The 20,236-nt window shown below is 40.9% G+C and overlaps 1 protein-coding gene across 3 annotated transcripts in view; it reads right to left on the bottom strand.

Annotated features, from left to right (window-relative positions):
- The window catches only part of lrch4 (leucine-rich repeats and calponin homology (CH) domain containing 4), a 47,276-nt gene that overhangs the window by 8,682 nt on the left and 18,358 nt on the right, over positions 1 to 20,236 (bottom strand). For 2 of the 3 annotated variants that reach the window (XM_072375834.1, XM_072375832.1), the window contains exons 2-16: positions 12,575 to 12,719; positions 8,399 to 8,528; positions 8,086 to 8,191; positions 7,041 to 7,287; positions 5,464 to 5,560; positions 5,096 to 5,204; positions 4,866 to 4,957; positions 4,711 to 4,763; positions 2,048 to 2,200; positions 1,620 to 1,688; positions 1,409 to 1,463; positions 1,211 to 1,307; positions 873 to 971; positions 689 to 786; positions 164 to 301 (exon numbers count right to left, since the gene is read on the bottom strand). In XM_072375834.1, the coding sequence (XP_072231935.1) occupies positions 164 to 301; positions 689 to 786; positions 873 to 971; positions 1,211 to 1,307; positions 1,409 to 1,463; positions 1,620 to 1,688; positions 2,048 to 2,200; positions 4,711 to 4,763; positions 4,866 to 4,957; positions 5,096 to 5,204; positions 5,464 to 5,560; positions 7,041 to 7,287; positions 8,086 to 8,191; positions 8,399 to 8,528; positions 12,575 to 12,719 (1,688 nt within the window). The remainder of the gene's footprint in view (positions 1 to 163; positions 302 to 688; positions 787 to 872; positions 972 to 1,210; positions 1,308 to 1,408; positions 1,464 to 1,619; positions 1,689 to 2,047; positions 2,201 to 4,710; positions 4,764 to 4,865; positions 4,958 to 5,095; positions 5,205 to 5,463; positions 5,561 to 7,040; positions 7,288 to 8,085; positions 8,192 to 8,398; positions 8,529 to 12,574; positions 12,720 to 20,236) is intronic. The other variant, XM_072375833.1, reaches the window with a different exon arrangement.

A 20,236-nucleotide genomic window follows, 5' to 3' on the forward strand; every position in this document is an offset into this window, starting at 1 on the left:
CTCAGCCTAAAAAAAGAGATTCATTTTCATTCAGAAGCTCATCGCTGTAACACTGTAAAACAGCTTCAGAGCTTAGGAGCTGGGATTATAACATGATCGGGGGTGTTTTCTGTACTGTTCTGAAAAAAGGAAAGGGACGGCTTGTTTAGTGTTCCACACTCACCACTGCAGGGGAGGGAATGTGGATGATTGACACGGAGCGTGGTCGGATGTGATTAACCAGCTGGCAGAGGACGGTGCCATTGGACAGAGCCTCGCCCAGATCCTCTGGAAGTGTGATCTTCAGCCGAGACTCCAGAGTCTGAGAAGGAGACGTTTTATCAGATGTTTGTTTTTAATCAGCATTGAAATGTTTTTTCAACTCTTGCACACCTGTAAGGAAACATGGTGAAATACGCAGCTATTAGGAAGCCCCCCCCCCCCGTCTGATTATCTATCTTACATCTTCAACAGATGGCCAGTTGAAGCTCATGCTGGATGTGTCATTCATTCAGAGCACTTTCATTAAAGTTATTTTTCTTTTTTAATTTAGCCACAGCTACTGTAACAGTAGTATTCAATGGATGTACGGGACGGTAAAGTGAAGGTTCATCAAGAAGACTTTTTGCTAAAGAAGAAACAAATTGCAGTTATTCTATGACAAATACATGATTGATATTTTCAAAAGGTGTGTGTCTGTGTGCTTAACCTTGCGCAGCTGTGTGATGTCTGGTCTCTCCTCTTTAGGTGAACGCAGAGTTGTGCGAGACTCGCTTCTACCAGACTCCCCAAGAGTAAAGACAGTCCCTAGCAAAAGCACAGTGAAGGTGTTGAACAGGGCTGCAGCAGCGACTGAAGATCTGAAGTGTGTGTGTGTCGTGTTGTTTGTGTACCTGTGGGTTTGACATTGCTGCGGGAGGAGGTGCGGAACAGGAAACTGTTGGGTCTCTGAGCCTGACCAGGAGGGGACGTCTTTGGGGAGGATGGGACATCTAATGCAAACATTTGGCTCATTGTTACAAATGTGTTAGGATAGGTGTGAGGGAGCGGGGCTAATTTGTACTTTGAGATTACCCCAAATCCCCAGAATACTTAACAAAGCAAGAGTGTAAATTTAGAGCAAAGCCATTTTAAGGTATTTATCAATAAATTGTCTAAATGTGACAAGTGTCAACAGAGATGACAGCCGTGTACGTTTCAGATACATTCACATGCACCAATCATTCCTTACCAGCAGCTTCAGAAACACAGCTGGGCCTTGTACCTGTTCTGCTGCTGGAACGATGTAGAAGCACTGAAGGAGACCCCATGCTCATCTGGTCAGCACTCTAATAAAAAGAAAAACCGCAGTAAATATTTAGAAAAAGTTCAATCCGATCGAGCACCTCTTCGCTCCCCTCATCTCTCAACTATGAATGATACTACTCACCGCACATCTCTGCCTCAGGCCAGAATGGGAGTTGCCATTTTCTGGAGAAGCACCACTAGAGGGAGACAGACACCGCTTTATTCACTGCTGTTCACACCCTCCAGCTTCCTTTCAGTTTGACAAATACTTTGAGAAAATGCAGGAGTGAATGTCGGCAGAACTAAAACAGATGTGGGTCACTGCTGCTGTGTTTATCTGTGCTACAGCTTACCATGAGCTACTTCCTGTTGGTGGCGCAGTGGCCATATGATTTCCTGTTTTGGTGGTTAACTTCAGCAAACTGCAAAATTGCAAGATTTGACATAAGAGAAAATAATCAGATATGAGAGAAACAGACAGGAGAGTAGCCTCTGACAGAGATATTCCTTTGTGCAAACAACTGACAACATTGAAGAAAAGTTTGTATTTACACTGTGTTCTGTGACTAAAGGAAATGGGCAAATTCATACTATCAGCATGTGATGTCAGCTCCACTCCATTCATACACTTTATTTCTGTTAAATAACTTGAATTTTGCTCCTAAAAACAAAATACATGTGAGCAGCAAACAGCCTTGCCAGTGTAGTCCAGGTGTTTGAATATTTACAGAAATGTAATCCATAAGGCCCATCTTATCTCATAATCAATGCTTGGTCCTACCAGGCCTTCTCTCTCTGCTGCTGAAGCCGTTCTCTCTCCTGCCAGATGAACAGGGTGCCAGGCCTCTTCCGCTCCTCCAGGGTGGGGCTGGAGGGTGACAGAGGAGACGAGGACACTGACGAATGGGAGCCCACTTCCATGTGAAGACTAGATCTGGGAGTAAGATGGAGAAGAGTAGATAAGTAAATAAATAAGTCCTCATCTGACTGAGTTTGTATAAAGGACTGTGAAATATTTTATTTTTATTCTTCATAAAAAAAGCTCATGTACTAAATAGACTTTACAAGCTCAAGAATGAACTTTGATGACTTTTAGAAGACCTCCAACAACAAATCAACCTGTTTTCTTCATAACTTTTAGCTTTAGTAGTTTCAAACATCCATTTACTTTTCGTGTTTTCACTTTCTTGATAGCATTTATCTGGTATGTCAGGCTTTCTATCTCAGCCCTTCATTAATTACTTTAATTATTAAAACATGCTTGTGTTCGTGTCCACTGAACTAGTGGATGAGTACATGTGGCTGTTGGAGTATAAATGACAGTGTAATTATTTCAGTTAGTAACTGTATGATGACATTTTGACAAAGACATCTGCTTTTAATGCTTCAGGCCTGGTTAACATGTGTGAACCTGAAGAATCAGACAGAGAAATAAAGAAAAAAACAGCCGCAAGCTGTGATGCTGCAGATGTGAAACTTAATCTGGGGACTGTCCCCAATCAGTGTCCCAGAGTTTAACCATTCAGTTCAAGTCGGACCCCGTCAACATGTTCTTTTTCATCTCAACAAGCAGCGAAAGAAGCTCTGTCTGATATTCCCACTCCCTCAACAACAAACATTCATAATGACAACAATATTAAGACATCATGTACCGTAAACACGTTTGGAAGTGATGTGGAAGAGTTTTTGTCCTGCAGGTTGGTGTAAAATCTTTTTATCACTACAATGAAGAAGTGTGTTAAGAGACGCTCTGCTGAACTTCCATTTCAGTCTCTAGTAATCTATTTTTAGAAGTCCCAAAGGAAGTGTTGGAGGCCAAAATCTGGGACATCCGTTTGTCTAACATGCTCAACTTGGCCTCAGTCAGTAGAAAGAGTCCAGTCACCAAATTTAATTTCTGAACAGTATTTCAGGTTTAGGGAGAGTCTGGGCACTGAATAAATATCATTATTGACCCAGAGTTCAGCTAATTAATGCCAAAGATGGAGAGCAATAGATGCTGCCAAACAATGGCTCTGTGCTACATATTTCAAATGTGACCAATGGGGTTGCTGGGACACTGAATCCAAACAATGAAATTATCCTCTTGTGGAACAATAAGGCACCATGATGAAAGCTGCCTGCTGAATGTGGCTGGTGATGCCAAAACAACAAGCTGAAATAAAACCTGGAGTTTCTGCTGCTGTGGGTCTCTATCAACTGACAGGAAATGGCAGGAGAGATTGCATTTCTCCTATAGGATCTCCTCTGTACTGGTTTCATACAGACACACAAAGAGTTAACAAGGCTTTGCTCGATTGGAAGCTTGTTTCAAATGTGAAAAGGAGTGCGAATGTCCCCAAACAGGACGTATGAGAGTACTCAAAAGTCTCATCCCTCACTCACACAAGCTGCAGGTAACATGAGAGCAAGCTCACATTTTAAGAGTGCTAGGAATTTAATGGAAATCTCACAGCAAGCAAGTATACTCTTTCCTGCTTGTCTGTACATTATTTTCAAGTCTTTTGCTGATAAATCCATGTGTAATTTATTTATTGCTGTATATCAATGCAAAAACAAAAAGGTCCTCAGAGTGCTAGGAGCTGAACACGGCCATATCTCCTGTATCCTGCCTCCTGTTTGCGCTACAAACATAGTAAGCTTTTCAAGAGGACATTCTATGGTGCAAATGATATACACAGTACTTTTAAAACGGGAGTAAGGTTTCTTGTAAAATATCAAAAATTGAGCCTTTGACCAGTCCAAAGTAATAAGGTTCTGCAGCTTCTACAGTAGTAAAAAAAAAAGACTTTCAACCTGTGACTAACTTTTAGGCAACGTTTCTATGCTGCAGAAATGTAATAAACGTTAAAATAACAGCACACACAGCCATTCAAAATGAAGAGGTTGAGGCCTGGTGAGCGGCTAACAGTGAGTAATGAGAACTGCTCTGTATTGACTTTTCCCAGCTATTCAAATAACCCCTCAAGTAACCCTGTAAAACAAAAAGAGAGGCAAAAAAACCCAACAGCAAATGATTAAACTTGTCTGACATTTGGGGTATATACACACAATACCAGCACAGCACTCAAATAGCATGGAGGACTGTCACAGAAAAGGATAATATGCAAATACTTTTCAAATGTAAGTGAAAGACCCAATTTCCCATTAAATGTTCTGCTTCTCGTTCCTCTTTCCCTAACCTCATAAAAAAATCTGAAAGAGGCGGCTTTAAAAAGCTTTTCACTCCTTCCACCCTCTGCTGCCACTTCACTCATACCCATGTCCAGTTGTTCTGAGGGTCAGCAACCACTTGCACTCTGGGACTTGGACTGTCCCGCTCTTTACACCAACACCATTTAAGTTGCTTTTTAAACCAATGCTGTGCTATTAAATCCTAGTTGTCCTGTTGAGCATTTCCCAGCAGTGCCATGCAAAGCTTTAACAGCATATTTAACAACTTACCTGCATGTTGCTGAGTCCTGGGTTTGGGATGATGAAGACGTCTGCATCTGCTCCTGGAAATCAGAAACACAGTCAGACCTTCTCTGCTCGAACATGTTGACAAACAAGATGTGAGGCAACAGCAAATAAGCTGATGAGGGTGTGGAAGACTGTACCAGAGGAGGTGTGGGAGGATCTATCCGGATCTCCTCCTCTTCCTCTGCCACACTGCTGTCAATGAAGTCCACGTGCTCGGCTTCTCCATTCACTGTAACCAGGGAAACACAAGCTCTAACAATGTTTAACTGATCAAAAATGTTTTCCAGCTATAAGTGGGGCCACACTAGGCTTTTTACCACACTGATAACAAAAACCACTGATTTTCAGCTGAAAAGTTATTCCTCACCGTTGTTAACTTCCAGAGATCTATCCTCCTCTTCCTCCTCCTCCAGGTTTCTCTGGTCCCTGCTGACCTCAGCCATGCGAAGAGAACGTTCTGAGAAGTCATCTGCCGACTGAACACATAAAGCAGAGCCACTGACAGTCATTAACAGTCGCCTCTGTGGATCAGTGGCTTTGTGGGAAGTCTGCCTTCAGTGTTTTCTGCTCGTCTTGGGTTCAATCATCTGCCGACATTTTGTCAGATGATGACCGTTTAATATTCTCATACTTCGGCTGTAAGCATTTCCCACATGAGAAATTGTACTGACCTTAAATGTAGCATGAGTGCATTTTAATATCCATCTCTATTATGCACACATAATGCAGTTTCACCTCATTCCCAGACCATCTTTTGCTGCCGCTGTCCACACTGTTGAATCCTGAGTCCAGCCCTCCGAACTGGCCTGTGAACAGCTCCTGGTCCGACAGGCTTCAGGGAAACATGGAGAATATGCATGAGAATAAGCAAACGCACACAACGAGGTCAGAGTGATGTGTATATACACACTGTTGGAAAACTGTTTAAAAGCACTCAATAATCCAAAAGGCAGTGACTCATGTTTTTCTTTCAGTCCAGTAATTGTATCACTTTCCCAGACCTCAACTGTAAAATATTCCCTCATATCTCTGTCCGACATCATATGATATATGTTTCAAGGAAATGCTTTAGTTGGGAGCCAAAAAGGGTCCATTTAAGTTGACAAATATTTGATAAACTCTGCTTCTCTTTAGTTGTACCCTTAAACTGTCATCGCCTATTGCAGGTCTTTGAATCGATCTTCCCCACTCACATCCTTCATGTTTGAGTTTGGAACAGAACATATTGTGGTGGCAACATTCTAAATCTCATAACTTCATTAGCCTACAGAATTAGATGCAGTAGCTGCCAGCTCACTAAGAAGCACTTTGCCATTCTTTAAATTTGACATCACAATATACTGCATTCTGCTGATGCCCCTTTTAGCTCCACTCTGCCTTCTGCTCTGAGACTGTAACTACTGTCTCTATGAAATAGTCTTTTACCCCACAAAGTCAAAAAAGGGACAGTTGAGTGTTTTGAGAGAACAGTTCTTTTTGGTTTGCTACAAAGCATGAGATTTATCTCATATCTGTTGATGAGGCACACAGTGCCATGTGGTTAACCAAGCTTAGCGCAAAATGGAAATCAGGGGAAGCAGCTCAGCTCGGTCTTACATTAGGAGTTACACGCCAGACTAGTTTCAGAAATGTAGGCATCCACCCAGCACATCTGTGCAGAAACATCTGCTTTAAGTCTCCGTTGCCAAAGATGTTGTGATGAGCTCTTGGTTTCAGAACAGATTCAGCAACATTAAATCTGAGGAGCTCAGTGTGGTGACAAGCTGGCATCTGAACTGCACCAAATCTGTGTCTTAAAAGACAACATGGAGGACGGACAACTCCTTAGAATCTAGACTCTTATAAAGACAAAAGACTGATAGGGATTTTGGTTAGACTTAATTGGTGCTTTTGGTCTGTAACATAATTGGTCAGAGAGATGAAGCCTAATACTAACGAGTTGAAAGCGGCTTCTGTCGACTCGATTCCCCTCCCCTGCATGTAAACCACACAATTGTCCAATTAAACGTTCAGGTCGAATTCTAACCATAGCTAAACTGAACTTTGTAGGTAACCATACCGGCTGGTCTGTTATCCAGTTCAATATCAATGCAAGTCATCAGCCAACCCTCTGAGTAAAGTCTGGGTGTGAAACTGGATCAGATCTCTGCGCTGTATTCATCAAATTTTTTTTTTTTTTTAAAGCCCATTCTGCCAAAAGCTAAGCTGAAAATGTTTTTTCAAAGAAATGTACATAAACACAAACTGTGAAAATGCTCTCGCGATCTGATGAGCACAGGTTTACTTATTCCTTCATTCTTAGTCTTCCTCACCAGCTGTTAAACCCGCTGGGCCTCAGGTGTTTCTCCAGCTCCTCCTGGCTCCTCTTGCAAGCCTCCATGTTCAGGTACTTGTAGATGTGATATTTGCCTTTTGAGCAGATCTGCGCAGGCGGCATTTGCAGAGGGTTGTTGTCCAGTGAGATACTCTGCAGATGACGGAGGTGACGGTAGCACAAGGGCACGTGAGATATCCGGTTGCAAGACACGTCAAGCCGAACCAGTGGAAGCTCAGATATTTCTAGATGGGGTTCAGAGAAGGAAAGCTTCAGAGGACATGGCGTTGTTCAGGTTTTAACTTCTTTAGTTTCTTTCTTTTCATTTCTTTAAAATCATAGTTAGATCTGCCTGAAATCTCATCATTTCTAGCAGTGTGTGAGTCTGTGAGATGAAGCTGAGAACAGCAGCGTACTGAGCTACATAACTTTGTGGTATAGTTACAACATGCTCTGCAGTTACAGCACAGAGCAGCGTGAATGCTGCTTTTTGCAGGTAAATATCTTTGGCCATAGTCGATGTCACCAGAAATTCTCACTCTGAGCAGAGAATCTATTAGTGGTCTCATTTTCTTTTTTTTTTGGATGCGATGTCATCAACAGTCAGATCATAATGTGGACATAGCAACCTGTAATCTGTGCACTCTTTTTTTACAAAACGCTTTCATTTCCTTTTCCTCCCAATGAGGAATTAATTGCATGAGATCAATTCAACTTCCAGTAAGTCTGAAGCTCACTGAAAGTTGAATATTTCTTTCACTTGTAAGCAATTAATAGGTCATGTTAACAATCCAGTCAGCTTCTAACTGGGAGCTTTGATGGGAGGGTTACACTTACACCCTGCAGGAGTATGAAACTTCCAACTGGTGGATAAGATGGTGCATCTTTATACATTTTTATCACAACCAACACACTCAAACTGGGCATGCGGTATGGACAAATGGTTCTTCGAGACATACTGCATGTGAGCAACATGAGCTGAGGTTGTTGGGTGTACTCAGAGGAATAAGTCTTAAGAGGTCAAAGGTCAAGCGTGTCTTTACCTTCAGGCAAAGTGGTGAGCTGGTTCCTCCTCAGGTTTAAGTCCCTCAGACACTCCAGCTGACCGAGTTCTGCAGGCAAACGCTGCAGCTCATTACAGCTTACATCCTGAGAGAGAAACAATGCAACAATCTAAGATCAGCTTTCTTAAACTACCTTTATTAATAGGACTAAAAAATAAGGTTGCCACTGATGCATTCTATGCACTTTCATATGCACTACTGAGAGAAAAAGTCTAACAAGAGCAAGAGAAAGGAAAAAATTGTTTTCATCACATTGATGAGAAATAAAAGTGTGACTTTGTGTGTGTCCTACCAGCTGTCGCAGGTGTGTGAGGGAGAATATTGAAGAAGGCAGTGAGGACAGCTTGTTGTTGCTGACTACAAGCACTCGCAGGAGGGGAAGCTGAAACACCGACGGGGGTAAACTGGACAGGAGATTACGACTGTGGAGAAAACACGCACACCCAGAGACAAAAAGTGATGTCACTATAGAAGCATATTCACCTGCGCCAGGTGAGCGCGTTGGATTTCAAAGGCAGAATCACCAACAAAAAAGATCATTTATTTAAAAAAAGGTTTCATACATTACGGTTTACGTTAGCTGATAATTATCTAGCTGACAACAAATCACAGCTGAACAGATTCTTGGATATTTTTGTGATATAGTGTTCTTGCTCTGAGCCAACACTTTTGCTGCCAGTGCCACCTGGAGGGTTTTTCTGGTCTCCTAGCAACAGTAAAATGATAGTGTGGAGGAGCTCGGAGTGTCACTGTGGTTCCTTTGGTGTAAGGAGGCCTCTCCTCTTCTTTGCCCGTATAAACAAAGACAGAAATTTGTAGGTTGTGTGCTAAGCCCATTCAGACCTACAAAATACTCCTAAAAGCTGAGAGTCTTCTGGAAATCTTGCAAGTGTCCGCTAAAACCTTTAGTTTCTTTTGTCTCAGCTTTTGAAGAAACAGGAAACATGAATTAAAACCATTCGAGGAGTTAAACCTTCAGCTACTGTAAACGGACTGATGTTTTTAAAGTGTGTTCAGTCTTTTTTATCAAAACATCTTCCAGCAGGGCTCTCATAAAGGTATACTGATTGTTTTTTTTCTGCATTTCAGGCCACAAGTGGTTAAGAGAAACAGGCTGAAATTCCTGAGGAGATTTAAAGATTGGATCACTAAGATGAGCTCTTTAAGCTTGAGAGGGTTGAATGAGAAGTTAGTCATTTTTGTTAAATAAAAGAATGTAGTCATTTAATGATCACCTTATATAACGTTACAGCATGTTGTGTTTCAAGAGGTCTGAGAGGAAATAAACTCTGACAATAAGCACAGGAAAAAGGTGACTTCTGGGGAGAAAACTCTGTGCTTGAGAAGATGTTTGAAGTTACTACCAACTCAAAAATTTAAAAGTGAAAAAACCTTTTTTGTTATCAACATAAAATCTCATCAATAGTTCTAGAATTCACTTTAATGAATAAATCAAATAAAGCTCTACCAATACTTTGTTTAAAGACATGCAGACAAGAAAATGTGTTCTTAAATTTCTAACCAGTCAGAGGTTTGAAATAATGATTTTCCGTTTGTCATTGAATGCACCATCAGTGCAGGTCAAGAACAGCTGTTACAAAAACAAACACTGGTGAAATATTTCCCACAGAAGCTCTTCATGTCAGCTGCTGATAACTTAAACTAAACACAGAGGAATGGAGCGATGGTGAAGTTCAGAGTTTATGGAGCAGGCGTGATGGAGGAATAATTACATCTCAACGGTGTTGTCAACCACCAGCAGCCGCTGCGTTCTTTAGTGTGTGCTGTAACAACTTGGGTGGTTCAACACATGAGCCACAACAGGACTGCACCTAAAAGAGGGACGAGTAGTCTAGCAAGGGAAATGCAAGTATTTGAGAATATGATCACCAGTCAGGTATTTGTTTGGTGTGCGGTCTGAGCTCACAGACTGTATTCTACCTTACAGCATAATAATGTGCTCCAAAAGTTATCAAGTGCAGCAGGAGGCACACCCTGAACAAAAGAGGGATAGAGAGGAGTCAAGTGCCTCTCCTGATCCTAAAAGATTCGATTTGCTTGTTAATTAATGGAATAATGAAGAGTTGCTTAACAGGGTTTCTGTGTTATTTTGACCAAAGCACATCACGTTTCATCAAAACCTGAAGAAACGGAGTCAGCTTCAGAAAAAGGGAATAATAGGTCTCCTTTAAGGACGTTGCTAATAACTTTGTATTACGCTAAGCAAAGTTAATATGAAGGCATCTTTACATAAAACAAACAAATATTTGTGTTTCTCTAACCAAAACCGGGCTAACATGAAAACATCTTGGTCCGAATCAAATCTCAGCCAGACTAACACACCCTGATAATGTGGTAGGATATGAAACCATTCAAATTGCCTAAACAATCTGCACTTGCTCCAGAGTTCAAGCTTTGCACATCTTTCTGTAAAAACAGTAGTGGAAGTGTATCTGTTTACAGCCAAATTCCACATATAACTGCTCTCTTTCACATATATTTCTTCTAACAGATGCTTTAGATTTTAGAGAAAGAGAATAAGAGAGAAATATGATCAGATAACAGGAAAAACAACAGGATTCATTGGCACTGAAACTGCCACCGCTGCATCCTTGCCCCATGAAGGATGGAATCTTTGTATCTCAACAGCCTCTCACATGAGGCCATGAATTACTTCTCATGTGCAAGGTTATCAATGGAAAAATATTCCTTACTATGATGCCTTTTTACTATTCTTTGAATGCGAATATATTTTCATGCTCTCTCCCAGGAGTTTTTATCTGAATTCTCTGTCATTTTCTGTATGTTTGTTCTTATTTTGCTGTAAAAGGTATCAACGCAGATATTAGCCTGTTGCTGATTTGCATTTATATTTGCTTTTGGTTGATCTATGAATCATCTTTTTCTGGCTAGTATATAATAGTTTCAGGCTTCACAATCTTGATGTAAAATTTGAATGTTTTCTTTCTGATTTTACCCTTTAATGTGACTTTAACTTTAATGTGATTGCTCCAGTAAAAGTAAATGGAAATGGATAAATAGCACTTCTCTAATCTAGTTGACCACTCAAAGCACTTTAGCACTACAAGCCACATTGACCCATTAGCGCACTCATACAGCACTTAGTCAGATTTGAAATGCATCACTCAGTGGGGTTACATGAGTGCCATCGGATCGGATTAATGGTTAAATTATAATAACACTGAGTTATTCAGTTGATGTAGACACCTTCATCTGACAAAAAACGGATCGGATTAAGACCCAGAGATAAATGTACACTGAATGTGCACGTAGACGACCGTGGATCGGATCGAACGTTCTGCGCATGCTCCAGATTTTTTCCCGGGATCGTCACCCGGAAGTGGAAGGAGACGATATTCCTGTTGTTGTCGTCAGAAAGAAAGAAACAAGGCGATGGAGAATGCTCCGTTGTGCATCGTCTGTGCCATAAGCAGCTCATCACAGATGGAGAGGGACGCAGCTTCATCTCGCTCTGCGTTCGCCATCTTTCTGAATGCCTGAGTTTGTTGTTGTTGGCGGTGAAGACGTCAACAGGAAGTGGCTCTATTAGCGATAGCTGAAATGGGGACAGCGCCACCTATGGTACCGGGGTATGACATGCTTTGTGCCAGTGATTCCATTCATTCACCGCCATATATCCAAGGATAATTACCCTCAGATAAGGAGCAGAACCCAACTACAGCTGTAATCCAGTTCATCTCAGCATGTAGACCCACTGACTATCATTCTATCAGCAGCCTGCACTACTGTGTAATGCTGTTGCCCAGCCATGATGAGGGACTTTGCTTGCTGTACCGCTTCAGTAATAATCAGTGCAGTTTGATTAGTTTGATTTGCCCGAATTAAAAAAAAAAAAAAAAAAAAGGCATCACAGCCATGAGAAAAATGATCAAAATGCTCAATAAAAAAGTCACCGACTTCATAAGCTAATATTGACTTTCCTGGAGTAGCCTGTTTTGGAATCTTTAAACAGTAGGACTTCAGTATTATTATTGTACTATCATGTACGATCAGAGATTACTACAATCTTTTTTGGTTCCTGTAGCTTTATTCTTGCAGTTTGTTTTACGTTCAGTAACTAACACACTGAAATACAGACCAAAGAAAGCTTCCTTGTGTTCAGATTTATCGTCAAGATTCACATTTTCTTCCCCGTGCAATCATTATGACCAAAGTTTGGATTGGACCAAAAAACAATAGTAAAATGCACTTATATGATGTCTTATTAATTGTAAGAAGGAGCATTTACAAATATGAATGAAAAAATATTGGTTGACAATTTGTTTAATGTGATTCGAGGGACTTCTTTAACAGAGAACTAAACATTTGTCTTTAGACTCGAAATTCAAGTTCGATTAATCTCCAAACAATACTAAACAATTATATTAACCACCAGTGGTGCACACTGTGTGGCTAGTGATGTAGTTTGCACAAGGTGTTGAGTTACCTGAGGTTGAGGTAGGTGAGGGCCTGGAGGTTGCCCAGGCTGGAGGACAGTGAACGCATCCCATTGTGGTACAGGCTCAGTGTCTCCAGAGAGATGAACTGGCAGAGCTCCTCTGGAAGCTCACACAGGCGGTTCTTAGACAGATCTGAAACATCAAAAAAAGACCAAACTTAGACTTCTTCCCAATTAGGGCTACAGTGAGAAAGCTAAGATCTATGATCTGACACAAAACATCATGATTGACAAACAAATAGTTGTCAAAAATAGTTTGAAGTCTGTAATGAGCTGATTCACACCAAAAATGGCAAACAGGTGAATCCCTATTTCACGATGAATTCATTTAAAAATGACACATTTGGGATGAAAGCTACATACACTCATAACAAAAGAAAATGATGGAAAATGTAAAAAGTTCATTCTACAGTGATGTTATATGATGAAAGTAGGGCATTTAAGTAGAAGCATGCACTGGTGATTTCTTCATCTCAAACAATTTATTGAAACAAAAGCCAACAACAGTGGTGGGTATACCACAACAAAAAATGGCAATGTCTCAATAACTTGTCCTGTGCCTTTGAGCATCAATTACAGCTTGACAACGACGTCTCATGCTGTTCACATGTGGACTTATTGTCTGCTGAGGCATGGCATCCCACTCTTCTTGAAGGGCAGTGCTCATTGAGGGTCATTGAGGTTCTGGGGTACAGAGTTATGAGCCTGTACATGGCGCCCCAGCTGATCCCATTGGTTTTCTATGGGATTCAGTTCTGGAGAAAGTACAGACCACTCCATCTGAGGTATCCCAGTCTCCAGCAGCCATTCCCCAATGATGCGACCTCGATGAGCTGGAGCATCGTCATCCATGAAGATGAAATTAGGCGTGTGTTGTTCATGCAGGGGCACAATGACTGGATTAATGGTGTTATTCAGGTAGTATCGGCCTACCATTCACATGGTGTAAAGCAGTTCTGCGTTGACTAGACCATGCACAGCGTTATGGATGGGCCTAACGGGCCTGGGCCTACCCACTTGTACAACTAGCCCATCCCAAATGACAGGGTGATAATAGAATTATTTTTCAATAATTATTTTTACAATTAACATCTAAATTCATAATAAAGACTAAAAAAAAGAAAAAAAACCCTCCCCCTATATATATATATATATAAATAAAAAGGAAAGTTAATATTTATTAGGTTACTAACATGTGTGAAGTCTGTGGCAGTATTGTTTGAGGTTGTCACAGTAACCGTGCCTGTACTTCACTTCCTGTTTACACCAAAGGTATGTTGTGCGATTCCTGTATGTCGTCTCTCATTACTGGCGCTGGATCAATCCCAGCAAGCCTTTTTTTTACGTACAGTTTATGTTTGGCATTTTAGCCAAGCTTACAGGCAGAAGAGAAGACGAGTAAATGGAAATGGTTGAGCGAGCTCATCCGCTGTTACAGACAGTTGAACGTGTCTTCTCCAGCGTCAAGAGAATAAAAACTGCCAATACGAGCTCGATGCTCAGCACTCGCCTGAACTCACCCTGTCTGGTAACATTTGAAAGGGATCTTTTGGACTATGATGAAATATTGCTAGATTCAAAAGCAAACGCCGTACTGCTCCTACAGAGAGGGACAGAAAGATGTGAGACAACTTGTTCACATTAACAGAATATTGTAAGGACTTGTGTTGTTGCTTTTTGCATTCATGCAGCCTTTTGTTTCTAATGTTAACGATGGCGAAATGTAGCGATATTTTATTAGGCCACTTTATCATATCTGAGAGCTAAAAATTAGACTGAGAAACACTGCCTACCCGTTTCCATTTACAACCGTAAAGAAATATTGTAAGCACTTGTTATTTTCTCCTTTCTTGCAGCCGTTTCGCTGTTGTTTTTAGGCCTAATGTTAACAAAATGTTGAGGCATATTTCATTGGGTTACTTTATTAAAAATAAATATGTAAGTGGTCTACACATTTCTGGTTGATTTGGCTTTTCGTGCATTTGGTTTAACTCATGTAGTAACAGGAGAGAGACAGTGGAGCGGGAGAAAGAGAGAGGCGACATTCACTTTTAACGGGAGAGAGCGGCGCACCGCGCTGCCAAAGCTACAGCAGAAGGCTATATAAACACAAACAACTCAGGCGGGGATCATTTCCAACTCTATGTATGTTAGTAAGTATTATTTTTAAATAGTGGCCCATCCAAAATTGAAATCCTGACGCCGGGCCTGGACTAGACACACCTGCCCACGTTGTAACACCACCACCAAAGGCTCGGCTGGTGACAGCAGTGGCTGATACATAGCGCTGTCCTTGACGTCTCCAACAGTACTGACGGCCATCATTTCTGCTCGATGTGAACAGACTTCCATCAGAGAACAGCACTGTCCCACTGGTTCCTCGTCCAGTGGAAATGCTTCAGCTGTGGCTGCTGGTGTGGTCAGTTACCTCTGCAGGTCGTCCAGCACGCAGACCACGCTGATGTAAATGGTTTCAAATGGTCTGACGTGACACTTGGGTGCCTCTCACCTCCCTTAAATGTGCCTGGAGTTCAGTGGCGTTCATCACCCGGTTCCGCAGGGCGCTGTTGACAATGAAGCAGCCATCAGTGTGGGATGTGGCTGGAGGACGTCCACTTCCTGGACGTTGCCTTTCTGTGACTCTTCCAGTCTCTGTATCTGTGGCGCAACCTGCTGATGACACTCTGTGACACTCCAAGCTCAGCGGCAGCATCCGTCTGAGAACATCCTGTTTGAATTCTTGCAGTGGCGAGGCACTGTTGATCAATTGTTAGGTGTCGTCTTGGTCTCAGGATGTCAAAATGTGAACAGCATGATGAGGAGGACTGTTTAAATACCAATTCTAATTGAACCAGGAAACCTATTTGTAGATTCATGGTTTTTTTTATTTTGCCGTTAAGCTCCTTGTTAGAGAACAGCAACCTGTGCAAAAAGTACTGAAACATTGCACAGTTGGACATGTGCATTCAACAGTTCACAGAAGGTCACAGGAAGTTCACCTGTAAAGGTTATAATGCATTTTAGGTTCATCCTGAAATTTCATCCGAAAGCCGAAAATCCCCAACATTTTGTGAACAGTGTATGTGTGCAGCAACTGCAACTTCTCAAACTAGAACAACTTCCGCTTGTCTCCCATGATTCCCGCCATTGTCAGCAGTCAAACAGAGCCAATATGATAGGGAAAAAAAATCTAACAAGAAAATCAAGATTTTCACTCTAGCCCCTGAAACCAAGGCAAAGTCATGAAGCTTAAATAAAGTACAGCAAAGGACTTGGTTGGGACTTTGACCCACAAAAAGGTCAAAATCAAAGCAACAGGGGAGCCTTGATTTCATTTGAACATGCCTCGAGCAGAACCCTACAATTCCCACAATGCCATTTGATAGTATCTTTTCTTTTTTTTTGTCGTGTCCTTCCATAAACCACCAACCCTAAATCAGCCAACAGTACTGCTGCGACCGAACCTCTGCAAAGCAAACTCTCGTCCAAACCAGGTGAGCATTTCCAAAAATAGCCATTCTTGGCATCTCACTGCTTTCTGCCTCCTCAGTTACTGTGTGTAGGCCATTTTCCACCTTGAACAAAGTATAATTATCAATTAGCTCTTAATTCCACCATGGCTCCGACATGTAGTCTGGCACGTTCTATAAGCAGACTCAAACGATGCCGTTTCATTTCTTTCACTTTGTTTGGAAATGTCTCAGTGCAGCTGTGCAAAATAACAGCAGAAAAACTAAATGTCCAGTCATAATTGATCCAGTGTAGTGATCAGTCTCACTTACTCTGCAATTTATAGAACATGTTTCTCACATTTATCAGTCAAACAGTTTAGAGCTGTGAAGTATCCATTTCAGTGAAATGAATGGGATTTTAGTGGCAGTCAGCAGCTGGGAGAAGAGACGCCTCCTCATATTTATGTCAGCTGATTAATCTTAAAGGAAATATTTCACTGATTGTAGGAACTGTCTATGTATTTAGGAATTTAGACAAACAAATGAAGACTTTTATATTATCTTCAATTTTCGATAAATTACCAAAAATAATGCTTATTAAAGTAAGAAAATGATGCAGCTACTTTCAAAAATACTCCTCAGGTCAGAAAAATCAGATCAAAAGAAGTTAGAATCCCGTGTCCCTCTTATCATTTCATGCATTTTCAATGCATTTTAATGCAGTTTGCATTTTATGCAAATGTAATCATTTTTCAGACTAAACAAGAACTAAAGAAGTTTAGTCAAATAAAATCATTTCCACATGCTAACCAGCCTATATGTCTGCCTATAATTTAACAGCAGCTTTTTTATACAGGATTCCAGGTTTGAAATCTGACTTTCTTCAACAGATAATGTTCAAACTGCTAGTAGGTGAATTTGAATCCGGTTTGCTTGACTATAAAAACTATCCTCTATTTCCTTCCTTTAGACCATTAAACCCCTGTTTCCTAATGACTATTACTATTACTGTGCTATTAGCCCTGTCATTATTTTCCACTTGCCTGCATAAATGTCATTTTAACTGTGTTGGAAAAGAAAGAAAGTGAGCTTGCAGCACAAATAATAAAAGAATGGAGCTGCACTGGTCTCAAAAAGTACCACTAACACTGGCAGCAGGATGAGACGGGCGTCTGTCAATGGCAGACAGCCCAGTGGCTGTTTATTGATTGGTGTTGGAAGCAGCAGGGCTGCAGGAGGAGGCAGATCCCCTCTTTGTTGGGTTCTCTATGGGGTTGTCCATTTGAAATTTGAAAAATTGACAGTAAGACAAAAATGTATAAAAATGTGCGAATGCTGTCATTTATTGATATCTAAGAGGTTTTTTTAGATAATGCAGTGTGTAAACTAATGTTTAAAGTGAAGTTTGCGTTTTCCTTTTATTTTTACAACCCTGCTTTGAGCTCGTCTTCTTTTCAGACCATCATTGTTTCTCAAAGCCCATCTTTGAAGAGAAAAAAAGAGAAAATACAAGATAACCAAGAATGTGCACGAAGAGCTTATTGCTACACATAAAAACAAGAGGTAGTGTTACACAAGGGGAAATGAGGTCTGAATAGTCGTTTTATAAAGCAGACAGAATGCAAAATTTACCACTTCATGAATCCAGGAGTGCCTTGAACAAAGAAAGCAAAGCAAGCATTTTGTTTTCAGGACAATTTCATGGCCTTCATAAATGCAACAAAGCTTGTGTCAGTTTGCAGATGCCAGTGCTTGTGATATCTTGGAGTAATCAGAAAATGTCATTGAGGTTCGATGATGTACTGTAGCACTACAGTCTGATTTCTCTCAGTCTTCACTGTCCCATAGCTGGAGGGAAGCTGTCTGAACAATAGGTGGGGGTGGGAATGTGTGTGTGTGTGTGTGTGTGTGTGCTCCGAGGAGAGGAAAGGAAACGGTCTCTTGTGGCCGTATCCAAATATAAGGGAGTTCCAGTTTTGTATAAAAAGGAAGTGATGGTTTTGACCTAATTTCAACTGTGAAAATTCAAGCATTTGTTCTTCAAATGCATTCGTTTACGCAGAAAGACACTCGTACTATGTGTGTGTGCACGTTGGAGTGATTCAACACATTCCCTGACTGAAACAGAAGCATTAACAAAGAACTGGCCCATATTTGGCTCACTTATGGAAAGCCACTCAGGAAAATTAACTCATTTGTGACTAAAATCGTTATTTTTTGTGCTTCAGGTTTTTTCAAATGTCATGTTTGAATATGCAAGTAAGGCCTTATTAATCAACATATGTGCTTCTATGTTTAAATGCCCAGCATTGGTTCAATAAACCAAATAAGTACGATGGATGGTTTCTGTCTGCTAGTCTAAAATATGACATGCTGTACAAGCATGTCATATTAATTAAAAACCCTAAAATTTCACCTCAAGTACAAAACTACAACAATACAACACAGCTGAAATGTATCCAGCACACTTACTCTGCTTCTCTTTCCCCTGGAGGCATTTCTGCCCAAACATCCAGGTAACTTTTGTCATAAAGGCAGACTGACTCAATATTAGAATCATGAGAAAAGCATGTGCTGTGGAATGGGAGCAGAGAAGAAGACAAATGTCCAGTCTCTCATGAGGCTGCCATTGTTCAGACAGCAGGACGCTGGCAGTAAAGCGACATGCATGCTCCATGGTCAGGAGCCAAATCTGTCAGCTCCACAAAGCACCAACATGTCATGATGCAAAGAACTGAAACTTTTCTGTCATACAGGCATGTTCAAATCTCGCATTGGTGAAAGATTGTCTACAGACAAATGAAGCAGGTCACAGCTGGCACTAAAATTACTGCCAAATGGATCCCGGATGACTATTTGTGACTGTATTTGCCTGTCGAACAACTCCTTACATCTGCTCATACTGAGTCTTAATCTGATACTTTTGGATATTTTCTTACAATACAAGTTCAAAACTGCAACGTAAAGAAAATATGTTGGTTTTTTTCCAAAGATAAAATACTTGTTACACATAATTTCATATTGCAGAAGTAAAACTGGAACATCTAAAACAGAAATCAACTCAAATTAAACACTGAAATAAGCATGGAATACCAAAATGAACACAGCATGCCTGGGCTTCCACTTCCCACTGATTCAGTGATATTGATGAGTTGCAACAGTTTGAATTGATTCGATTTGATCTGTTCTAAAGGTATCAGACTGGTTCTTAAAGAGTTGTTTTAACATCCTTAGTCTCAACAATGGAGGTAGAGTGTGCAACTTAGCATGACTCACTATATTTCAGTGGAAAATTACGCCAGAAGACAGGCAAACTCACGCATTACTAAGTAGACGTGAAAGTGAAATGATATACATTATGTCCGGTTGGGTGATGAGAAGCAAACATCAGGACACATTAAACAAAAAGCTGTACCGTAATAAGAAAGCACTGAGCAAACTCAATTTAGATACTGCTTATGTGAAGACAAGAAGAGCAAGTGACAAAAAACTTTACAAATCAACACAGCCAGTTTAGCTTCAATCTACACACAAGAGGCAGTGGCAGCATCAATCGAATAAAAGCCACTTCAGGGTCTCAGATGATTTTCCTAAGAACAGCATCACTTGTTATCAGCTTGACTGAAAAGAGTCTGCAGTGATTCCAAAGAAGATGCATGCTCCATGAGAATCTACCTGTACGCAGCCCTGTATGAGGGGCTTTCCCTGTCTTTGAGCTCCCCCGTCCTGAACCACAGTTTCCTCAGTAAATGTTTTTGCTTCTGCGCCAGTCTTGGCTGCCAGTTTAAAGCCACATGGTGTGCTGTTTGGCAGTGCAAACCTGGCCTGTGGCAGGGCATGCAGGCTGGATGAACAGCTAATAGAAAACACTTTCTATAAAATCACTGTTTGTGCTGTGGCCAGAAGTAGTTAGTTTAAATCCACACAGCAGTAGGGTAGGTTTAGGGTTAGGGTTTATGTGTGGTGGATAAAAAAAACTATATGTCATTTTTGCCAAATTAGCCATGAAAATCTATTCTGATTGCCATTAACAAAAGTGATGGCACTTTTACTTTCACCTTTAACACAGATTTCAAACATATTACACTGTCAATAGAACAGAATTGCTTGGCACCCTTTTATGAAGACTATGTGATGAGGGTGAAAGCATCAGAAAAAGCAATTTGACACACCTTATATTTTAATGTAATATGATAAA

This window comes from Leuresthes tenuis, unplaced genomic scaffold, assembly GCF_036924035.1.
Source record: "Leuresthes tenuis unplaced genomic scaffold, fLeuTen1.0.hap1 SCAF_22, whole genome shotgun sequence".
Lineage (NCBI taxonomy): Eukaryota > Metazoa > Chordata > Actinopteri > Atheriniformes > Atherinopsidae > Leuresthes > Leuresthes tenuis.